This window comes from Melospiza georgiana, chromosome 17, assembly GCF_028018845.1.
Source record: "Melospiza georgiana isolate bMelGeo1 chromosome 17, bMelGeo1.pri, whole genome shotgun sequence".
Classification (NCBI taxonomy): domain Eukaryota; kingdom Metazoa; phylum Chordata; class Aves; order Passeriformes; family Passerellidae; genus Melospiza; species Melospiza georgiana.
In genome coordinates, this window is record NC_080446.1 from 3,418,838 (window position 1) to 3,429,868 (window position 11,031).

Sequence of the window (11,031 nt, forward strand, 5' to 3'; positions counted from 1 at the left end):
CTGGGAGCAGCTCTGCACAGGGATTTGGGAGCCCTGTCCCTCCCCAGGCTGCCTGGGGCTGATTTGAGCTGGAGCAGAGGCTCCAGCCCGGCAGGATCCCAGCCAGGATCCCTGTCACACCCGCAGCAGCACTCCATGCGCTTCAGCCAAAAACGTACAGAAATACTTGTGGGGGGGAAGATTGGAGGATCTCTGTTCTTCCCTTCTGTTTTTCCTTATTTTAATGGTCTCCTGGGCAAAAGGCTGCATTGTTACAGTTTCAAAAGCGGGGTGGTTGTGCTGCAGACGGGTGGGGAAAAGAAAGAAAAATAGACCTTAGAGAAAGGCTGGCTGTTTAGTATGCAATAAAGTGACTTTTATACCTCTCCCAATCTCCTATCAAATAAATCTCGTGCTAACAAGCAATCAAACCCGTTTCCCTGCCCTGCTCTGCACAGCCCGAGCCACATTGTACCTTTCCAGCCTTTGAAACTGCCTGTGCCTATTTTTATTTGTCAGGCCGGGGCTGGGCTGGCCCCATTCCAGATGTGTCTCACAAGATTTGGTGCTGATGAGCTATTTATAGCCCTGTGGTTCCATTGTCATGGCAACCGTGCTAGAGGCCAAGGCGGCTGGGAGCTATTTCTGGACTTGTGCTGTAATGTAAAACTGATTGGGAAAGTTAGTGCATCCTCTAAGCCAGACTAACTTTAGACAGGCGGAGAGAGGGGGGGAAAAGGAAAAAAGAGACAACTACAACCTCTTTAAATAGATTTTTCTCTTTCTCCTACCTTTTCCCCATTTCCCTTTTGGAGTGCTGGCAGTGTTTGAAGGGTGCTTTGCCTTCTGCTGGGTTTGTCTGAAATTCATTCATGCCTCCCGGGGTTGTGCTGCTTTAATCAGGCACTCTGGGAAGCTGCCTGCGGAACCAGCCTCGTTTTTAGGGCAAGGTTTGAACTTCCCAGAGACACAAAACTAAAGGGGCTTTGCTGGCACGTCCTGTTTTTTTTGGGATAGCTGCAGTTCTTTGTACCCCATAGTTTTAATACTCTATTTTTTGTGTGTGCTTCATGTTCTCCATGCCATATAAGGAACTGTAACCTTGATTACCACAAGATGATTCCAAATATATGGAGTCATACTTTTCAGCTTTCTCATTATTTGCTTCAAAATTAGACCCATGGTGCCCCTCCGCCTCCAAGTGGCTGGAATGCTCGAGGTTCTTCTGGAATTACAGCTGGGGCCGCTCTCAAAATCACTTTTCTGGGATATGTGTGCATTGACACCATCTATAATTAAATTCTGAGCTTTAGACTATTTGAAAACCTTTCTTACAATTTCGATAAGGAAGTCATAATAGTGCTTTGACTTGAAACTGGAAATCAAAGTGTTTGCAGCTTCTTGGGAAAGTTTTCTGGAGACTTTAGGTTTACTTCTGTTCATGTTTTGTGCTACATTTCGAGGTTCATTTCCAACATAAATCTGGTTTTCAATGGGATCCTTATGTCTGAGGACTGACGTGGAGAATGTTGTTACAGGGACATTGTATGTGGGATGGTTTTAGGTGCAATATTAAGCTCTCCTAATTATACCAATAATACTTGGTACAGTACTGTCCCTATGTGCCTGTCTCTATAAAGAGTTTTTTTCTCTTTCCTGATTATAAAGTTGTTAAAGTAATTACAAAGGTTTTGTAATTTATTTTCTCTCTCCTTATCTAGTTTTGTTTAGGGAGAAAATAGAGCTTTACCTTTCTGAGCATTTTCAGTTTTCCAGTAACGTTTGTGGCACATTTTTAGTGACCACCTCAGCAGTAAAATCTCCCTCTTTGCAAATAATAGAAAGTACCAGTACATCTGTAAAAAACAGTCAAAACCTATTGATGTCCCAGCTTAGATTTGTAACTTAATTTGAGGAAAACCTGACAAGTTTGGTTTCATGTGCTGCCCATGTTTGCAGGACACTCTAAATACCAGCAGATTGAACATTTGCTTGTTTTATTTGTATCATTTCTGCAAATCTGCCTGCAGCTCTGCTCCTCTTGCAAAATAAACCAGCTGAAATCTTTATCACCAGTTTGAGGAACAGGATTCCCCCCTCTACCCTGCTTGCTTTGAGCAGCAGAAAGGGACAGAGTTGAGGGACAGTCAGTTCATTCACACACAAATACCATTTTAAAAGGGAGTTTTCTATCTTTGTGCTCATCCTGTGTCTCTGGCTCAGCACAGACAGCATAGCTGAAGAAAGAATTTACCAAATAGTTAACTGCAGAGCTTTTAGAAAGCTTTGCTGAATAACATAAAGGATTATGGCAATGACTAAAAGGCAGGAAAGCAGAAGGAAAGCATGGTCTGTTCTGAAAAATAAAAAATGCACTCTTGTTTACAATAAACACTGTTAATGTTGAGTTAAATTTCAGCTTAAAACTACTTTAAGTAGTACTTTGTAGTTCTGCTAGAGTGTAGATAAATAAAAATCTGCTGGGCATTTGCACAGTTTGGTCTTTAGGGTGATCAGTAAAAAATATTAATTTCTTTCTGGTCATAGAAACCTGAATTGGAAAGACTGTTTTAGAGGTGATCAGGGGAAATGCCAGTGTAATTCTTAGTAAAATCTTGATAATTCTTAGTAATATTCTGGTGGGTTCTTAGTAATATCTTGGTAGAAACACATGACTCAGTGGAAATGAAAAATGGAAAATCATTTCCACTGACTCAAGGGACTTGGGGCAATTAACTACTCAGTGCCTGCCTTTAAAATAGGGTTATGCCATGTGTGCATTCTGGGGTGAGATGGTGGAGGCAGGAAATGCAGCTCAGTGAAGGCAGGCAGGAGCTGGAAGTCTGATTTACTGTCTGTAAAATACCTCGAGGCTTTCAGAGGCAGGGAACTTCACAAATGCAGAGTTTCACTGCTACTGTTGAGGCTTATAAGTTATAAATAAATGCTGTCTTTAGTTGGGATTGAAATCTTGATTTCATGAAATGTCTTTCTGACACTGAAGATGAGATCTAACTGTGTTTTTTAAGGGAGACATTTTATATGAAAATTCAAGTTATGACTTGACCAGAAAAAAAAACTGATGGAAATAAAGCTCCTCAAATATAGGTATGTTGTCAGTTTGAAGACACCTTTCCAGTGTTGTTCTAGGCTGAAAACAAAAGCTCTTCTTCACAAAGCAGAAAAAAAAATAATTCCTGTGTGCCAACCATTTTGTCAGATGAGAGAGAGAAACATTTCAGTTGCTGTTTATTGAGGAGGCTGTCAGGAAATGCTGGAGGAAGGAGCCCAAGTTCCCTCCCGTGCTGCCCCAGCCAGCGAGGCTGTGCTGGCTCTCAGGTGGAGGATTTTGTGTGTCACACACCTTTCCAGCAGGGAAAACAAGCTGCAGGTCTTTGTCTGGCTCTGTTCATTCAGGAAATCCCTCCATAGGGATAAAGCAGCTCTCTCTGGATGAAAGAACTCCAGAATAACTCGGGTACTGGCATAGATCTTCATCTGAAAATTGGGACATGGCTTTGACATAATAGTTTTAGTTAAGACTTGGAAAGAATTGAGGATACATGTATGGCTTAATTACTCAGACCTGCTGGAGCTAAGGAAAGCCTCTGTGTAGCTCTCTGTGAATCTGCCCTTCAAATTGAAGACACTTTATCTGTCACAAAGATCTTCTTGGAACACTTCACATGTGGTTTTCCTTCCCTAAGCTAAAAAAAGGGACACAAAAGTGCAGCATATTTTTTTTTATTTCAGATTGTTTTAATTTTTTGTTAATACCTTTTATTTTAATATCTCAGAGCACAGGTGGTGGTGTCCTAGAGATGCTTCCTCTCAGTGTTGCTGACTGCAAATAAATAACCTGAAGTCTTTTGAGGTTTTTTTGTCAGTGTGTGTCAGAGCAGTATCAGAGTTTTATAGCACAGGCAGAAGAGCCTCTTATACGTGACAGAATTTTGCAGAGCAGTAGCTGATCCTGTTATTTAGTCATGTTCAGAATGTGGCCCAAAGTGAGAATTGGCAGCAATGCTGAATGAATTATTTGCTTTCTGGAAAATAGCTTTTCCATATAATCTCTGGGAAGATTTTACAGAACAAAAAAACAACACTAACTTTGTAACTTGGTTCAAGGCTTGCTCGCAGTATAAAATTCGGTTTTGTGGTTTGACAGTTTTATGTGAATTATTTCATCAAGGTCACTTGTGTTTCTCCCTGTAAGTTCATTGCTGACACAGTAGATGGTGGGCACCTCTCCAGGAGGCTCAGAACAATCTCACAGCAGTGAGTTCAGCACACAAAGTCGCACTCAAGTGGCCTCACTTATGTTTTGGGTAGAGCATAGCAAGAATTAAAAATAGAAATTAATGATGGCGAATTTGTGTTTATTTTGAATTGGGCTTTGTTCTCATCTGACTGGATTATTAGTTTAATTTAGTGGATAAATTGTTTGGTTTTGACTAACATTGACTGAGAAGTCTCTGAACTCAGTGTATTGATGTTTTCTGAACTCTCATGCTCCCGCTGTTGCTCCTTATTTTAGGTGTATCAGAGCAGATCAAATTTCTGCTCCCCTTTTCTGCTCACATTTATTTTTACATTGACCAAGCAAAAGAACAATTCCCTCTCTTTACATGTGAGCAAAAAATCAAACTGCTTTTTAACACCTTTAGCCCTTTCTAAAGCTGCTGCAGCAGACTTTGAGGAAAGGCACAAGGAAAAATCTTCATGGAACACATCACTGTGCTCCATTTTCCCCAAAATGCCCTGGAAGCAGGAGGCGTTTTCTGGTGTCTGTCACACAGTGAAAGACTTCCTTCTCCAGGGAGCATTGTTAGGGGTATCAGATGTTGCTGAATGTTAGAGCTTGTTTTGGGGGGAAGAAGAAATATTTATTCCATTTGAATTTGTTTTACCTGGCATGAGCACTGCTGTTGGAATTCATCTCTAGTACAGTACTACTGCTCCTATGTGGCTGATGTTTTTCAAGGAAATCATGGGCCTAAAAATAGTCTGCATAAACAACAGTAAGAGGTTTGTACTTTCAGTTCCAGGTTTTAGCAATATCTTGTTGTTATTTTCTAATTTTCAGTTTCCAAAATCCATTAAGCTGATTAGCTGAGTGGTTAAAAATAAAATGAAAAAAAAATCCAACAAAAAAACCCCCAAAACAAAACCAAAAACCCACCTCTTGTAGAACCCAGCATAAAATGTTCTGCTTGGATAAATTCATCCAGAAAGGCAGAGTGATTGCAGTAATCACCTTTGTATCTTGATGAACATGTTCTGTTCGGAACATTTTTCAAGCATCCTCCAACTTGTGAAATTGCCACGTGATTTTGAAACTGCTCTGAGGGGAGAGGATGGGGTGGAAACACTCGTGCTACTTGGAACTCAGGGCTGTTGTACTTATTTAACATCCTCTGTGTACTCAACACTGAATTTTATGTCTTCCCTTTGGATTAAAAAAAAAAAATTACTTAACAGCTTGGAAGATATGAGGAAAAAATGCAGTTTGCAAATTGCAGAGCACAGTTTGTCACCACTTTATCCTTGTGAGTCTGTGGCCATGTCACGTTCCCTGATGGAAATTGATCTTTGCACTTTGTCTCACGTGTTTTTGTAACGTGTTAACTTAAGATACATTCTAATGTGTTTAAAATTCTGTAATTCAGTCTAAAAACAAATTAATTTTCACGTGTCTCTGAAGCAAGATCATCTAGAAAAGGACATTGTACTGAAGCCAAAATACAGGATTTTTTCCCCCTTTCCCTGCTCCTCATTAGGTGTTTTAGGAGGTCAGGTGAGGCTGAAACTGGAGCTGACTTGTGTCAGTGGTGGCTTTAGTTGGAGCTTTTTGGGCTTTGATTTGTGAATCTGGGACAGGGCTCCCTTTCCCCCATAGAAGCTGTGGCTGTTGTTAGTGCACATTAAAGAGGCAGGGAAAACTCACCTTTCCTTTGTGATCTCTGCTTCAGAGAGGAAACAATTCATGCAGAGGAATTTCCAAGGGAGCTCAAGGCCTATTGGTTTAAAGGCTGATTAATCATTAATGTAGGGGTGAAGCATTGCTGAAGTGGAAGGGGCTGAGCAAGGGGCACCTGGTGTGGGGCACTGGGGGCAAACACCGTAAATCTGCATCCTGAGCTGCTGCTTTGCCACCACAACAGAGCAGAATTCACTAATTCCTTGAGATTTTTGATCTTTGAGCTGAAGTAAAAGATAGGGTTATAGTTAATTAGTAAAAAAAAAGTTAAATACTGCAGAGTATGATCTGTAGGTAGTGCCTATGAATTTGAATGAAATATATCTCTTATTACCCATTTAGCCAAATACTGCTGCTGCTGCAGAAAGTAACTGAAACACTGAAACAGCAGCTGACAGAAAAATCAGTGTCCCCTCTCACTTGTACTGAAATTGCTTAAGGGCTTCCATTTATCTAAAGAACTACAGAGTTGATAAGTTGTTTAAAAATCCTCATTTTACTTTCCGGGGAAATACATGTGGGCAATTTGCTCGAGTGGTTGTTTCAGGTTCACAGCAGCAGTTCCAGGTTGGGATCCTGTGAAGAAATGTCCCAAATTGAACCCCGGGGTGTTTTTGGGGGAGCCGGCGGGAGGGGCTGGATGGGGTTCCCAGATGGATTCACTGAGCTGCGCTCAGCCCTCTGCCGGCCGCTGCTGGCAATGGTACAAAATCCCCAGTTTTGCCTTTCCAGCGTGTGAGTTTTCATCGTTCTGTGAGCCTGAGAGCATTAAAATGCACCAGAATTTACCTGGGAACTGTCAGTTACTAAAGCATCAGACATTTTGACTTATTTGAGAGTGATGAGTTTCTCTTTTTTCTTTCCTCTCTGCAGTTTTCTAGACAAGATTGACATAGTCAAACAGAACGAGTACACCCCGTCTGACCAGGTACGTGGGGCTTTGGGAGGAAATTGCACCATTTATCTGCCCCTTCATCTTTGGGGTAATTAATTCATTTTCCAGTCACCATTTCAGGTATTGCCATGCATTGTACGTATTTAGTATTCCAGTAAAAATGGCTTTGTCCTTTGCATTATGTTTATACACATAAATGATGTGCAAGGTTACATCACTTATAAGATTTCCATCGTGTTTCTGTGACAATGAACACTCCAGTGCTGTTCCAGGGGTGTTGTGGTACAGCATGGACAAAAAGGGGTTTATTTCCATTACTGGATATATGGAAACTCACCAAGTATCTGTGCTGAATCAATGCATTTCCCCTTATGCTTTAGGATCTTCTCAGATGCAGAGTTTTGACATCAGGAATTTTTGAAACCAAGTTTCAGGTGGATAAAGTAAATTTTCAGTAAGTATAATTCTTTCCTTTTTATGTTTTTACAATTTTTAATACAACACAGACAAAAACCAAGGTGAACTGGGAGGAGAGCCTACCATATATGCATTGAGCCTACTGTATTTCTCAAGTATCAGTGTTTAATAGAAAGGAAGAATTTTATGGTTTTCTAATTTAGTAGTCTGGCTTGAAAATGAAATGCTAATGGTATGCTTTATTTTAAATTACAAAGAACAAAATGTTTTAAATCTATTTTCTCTCCGTGCCTGTGTTCACGGATTGTTTACCTGTTCAGGTTCTTGTAATCCAAGATTCCCTTTAACTTCTGTAACACAGAAGTTCTAAGGCTTCTTACCTTTTCTGTTTGCATGCAGACACAAACAAAAAACCCAGCACAAAATGATTCTGACTGACTGGATTTATGTTTTTTTCTCAGTATGTTTGATGTTGGAGGGCAACGAGATGAACGCCGAAAATGGATCCAGTGTTTTAATGGTAGGATTAGAATTTCTGGTGGCTTTATAAAATAGTTCTCTGCAGAATTGTAGTGCCTAATCTTCATTTTCTCATCTGTATGAAATCCATCATCTTTCCATGTAGCTCAACAAGGAGTTATATTATAACTATCATACAGCATTGAGTTTTTTCTTGACATGGAAGCTCCTGTAACTACACAGAACATCTTCAGGGAGAATGCAGGTGGAGAGGAATTTTATTTTGATAACTTCAGCTTGTCCATTTTTTTGGCTTCCCTCTCTTCCATTAATCAAGTATTTTTGGAGGTGGCTTTGTGCATTATTTGCTAGCCTAGACTTCTTTGTTGTTTGGACAAAATAGCAATGAAGTTACACAAAAAAGTCCACCTTTTTGTAGAACAGTTACAGTGAGATCCTAGAGATGCAACTTGGAATTCATGGCAAATTGCTACAGTTCCTGTCACAGAATCACCTGGACACTGTCTCTGTGTGTGGAAGGACTGGGCAGTATTTCCTTCTGTGCTGTCAGTAACAGATTTGTTTGGGTTTTACCTCTGCTCCTTCCTCTTCCTGTTGCCTCATGGTCTGACTCATCTGTGCTGCTGTGCTGAGGTAGATGAGCCTGGCAGAGGGAGGGACTGGAGCAGCTCAGGGATCCTGATCCTGGGAATGCCTCCCAGGGAGGAGATGGGGCTTCAAGCACTGAAGCACATACTGGGGAACCACTGCAATTAACCATGAATTCACTGCAGCCTGCTGCTGTTACTACTGCTCTTTACACAAATCAAAAGTGCCGTTTATCCTGAGGTTTTCCCTCAAGGACCTCCCTGTCCTTTCCTGATAGCACATGGTTGTTTCCAATTTTCTTTACACATTTTAAATCTTTTTTAAATTCTCCTCTTGGCTTTCTTCAGTTTCTCTCTCTTGCTCCAGTTCCTTTCTTTCCTACATTTTCTGTCATTCTGTCAGCTTCGGTTCTGTGGGCTGCCTTGCCTGTCTTCCTTGGTTTCTTCACTTTCTTTTTTGATTCCTTTACTTACAAAGCTGTCAGCAGCAGCATCCCAGCCTGTTCTCTGCAGGGAGCTGAAAGTCTGGCAACTTCTTACTGAACTTCATTATTCCTGGGTATCTCTTCAGAAGCTTGGCATTAACTCAAGGGTATTTCTTGCTTTAGATGTGACTGCTATCATATTTGTGGTGGCCAGCAGTAGCTACAACATGGTGATACGAGAGGACAATCAGACCAACCGGCTGCAGGAGGCACTAAACCTCTTCAAGAGTATCTGGAACAACAGGTCTGTGAAAGGCACTTCTCACTGAGGTTCCTGGTCCTGTCACCACTCGTGGAGGGGCCTGGCTGGGACAGAGTTCATTTTCTCCATAACAGCCCATAGAGTGCCATGGTTTGGGTTTTGCCCAAAACAATGCTGATAACACTCATGCTCTGAGCAGTGTGTGCAGAGCCCTCTCTGTTCCTCACTCTGTCCCTACAGTGAATCCTCAGGGACACAGGTGGGCAGATCCAGACTGACCAAGGTGTGATCCATGCCACATAACATCATTCCCTGCAGTAAGGGGGAAAAGAGGGGATTTTGGGAGGTTCCCCAGCTTGGGGGTATTGATCTGCCCACAGGAGGTGGTGAGTGATTGCCTTTGCATCACTTGTTTGGTCTTCTCCTGGCTTTTACTTACCCCTCACTAATTAAACAGTCATCATTTATATTTTATCTTGACCCCCAGATATTTTTGCTTTCATTCTCCCTTTCCTCCTCCTCCACCCCCTGAGGAGGAAGGTGAGTGAGCAGCTGCCCACCAGGGTTAACAGCACAGGGGGCTCTGTTGTTCCCATCTCCTGGCACAGTCTGGGCTGGTTCTTTGGTCACAGCCTCCCACCTGTAATGTTCATTAATCTCAGCTCATTGCAGAGAGCTCTGCACAGCCACTCATTGGTGGTTGCCATAATGAGGCTGAAGTAATTAGAGTGGTGATGGAGCAGTGCTCTGGGAGGTGGAAATCTCCCCTGGGATGGGTTTGGATTAACAGCACAAAGTGGGGAGCACCTCGGGGTGTGCACACCTGGAATTACACCCTTGGGATTCAGGTATAAAAAACCTTTCCAAATCATTCCAGTGTGTCATACGGCCTTGTTTCCAGACATGCTGTGTGATTTACTTTATTTTAAGTTTCTGTATGATCTGGGCTGTGCCTCCTCACAGTGTTTGGTTTCCATTTTGCACAGGTGGCTACGGACCATTTCAGTAATCCTTTTCCTGAATAAACAAGATTTACTAGCAGAGAAAGTTTTGGCAGGGAAATCTAAAATTGAAGACTACTTTCCAGAATTTGCTCGCTACACTACACCAGATGATGGTAAGATTTTTAAGCTTTGTTTGCAATTTATTATTTCCTTGTTAATTACATTTGTGATGGTTTTGGTAGCTTCAGCTAAGACTTGAACACTCTTAAGTAGATGTAATCATCAATGTCTTTTAGCCAAATTGTAATGTTTAATTTAAGGTATTAATAATGAGATATTCCTGCCTCTTAAACATTGAATATTTTAATAATTTCATCATGACAAAATCCTTTTACTTTGGTGTAGATCAGAGTCTGACATTTTGTCACAAATGTGTCCTCAGGACTCCTCCTAATCCTGCCTCTGGACATTTCTCTTACCTGCCAAATGCCTGGTACTGTGGCCATTGTAATATTCCCTTGTTCTCCTGAAATCCCGCTGCTTTAAATAATGTCATGGTTTGTCTTGTCTCACAGTCAGTTTTGCCAAGGAGATTTCTGTCATATTTGAGGAATAAGTTGAGATTTTTAGGTGCTGTTACCAGAAAACACCTGTTTTAATAAGATGCTTCTTTTATTATTAATCAGCAACACCAGAGCCTGGTGAGGATCCCAGAGTTACAAGGGCCAAGTATTTTATTAGAGACGAGTTTCTTGTAAGTATTTCCTTTCTTTGCCTATTTCTTCTGTGATTCTTTCCAAACCCAAGCTCTTGCTCACCTTCTGCTATTGCAAAGTGCTGTCACTTCATGTGTTGTTTGTATTTAACATCCACATTGCATCAACCACTGTTATATTTATGAGCTTTACTACTGTTTCTTAGCTGCTTTTTGGATATTTGTTTGTACATAAGTAAATAGTAAAAGAATTGGTGAGAATTAAGAAACCCCAAATAGAAAGATGAGTGAAGTCCTGCTGTTATTAATGAGGCCAGGTTTTTATTCCATGCATTATTTCTAAAGAT

At 41.1% G+C, this 11,031-nt stretch overlaps 1 protein-coding gene across 2 annotated transcripts in view; it reads left to right on the forward strand.

Annotated features, from left to right (window-relative positions):
• GNAS (GNAS complex locus) overlaps positions 1–11,031 on the forward strand; it is a 131,546-nt gene that overhangs the window by 111,579 nt on the left and 8,936 nt on the right. For both annotated transcript variants that reach the window (XM_058036595.1, XM_058036596.1), the window contains exons 6-11: positions 6,833–6,887; positions 7,235–7,308; positions 7,733–7,791; positions 8,947–9,067; positions 10,012–10,142; positions 10,656–10,723. In XM_058036595.1, coding sequence (XP_057892578.1) covers positions 6,833–6,887; positions 7,235–7,308; positions 7,733–7,791; positions 8,947–9,067; positions 10,012–10,142; positions 10,656–10,723 — 508 coding nt within the window. The remainder of the gene's footprint in view (positions 1–6,832; positions 6,888–7,234; positions 7,309–7,732; positions 7,792–8,946; positions 9,068–10,011; positions 10,143–10,655; positions 10,724–11,031) is intronic.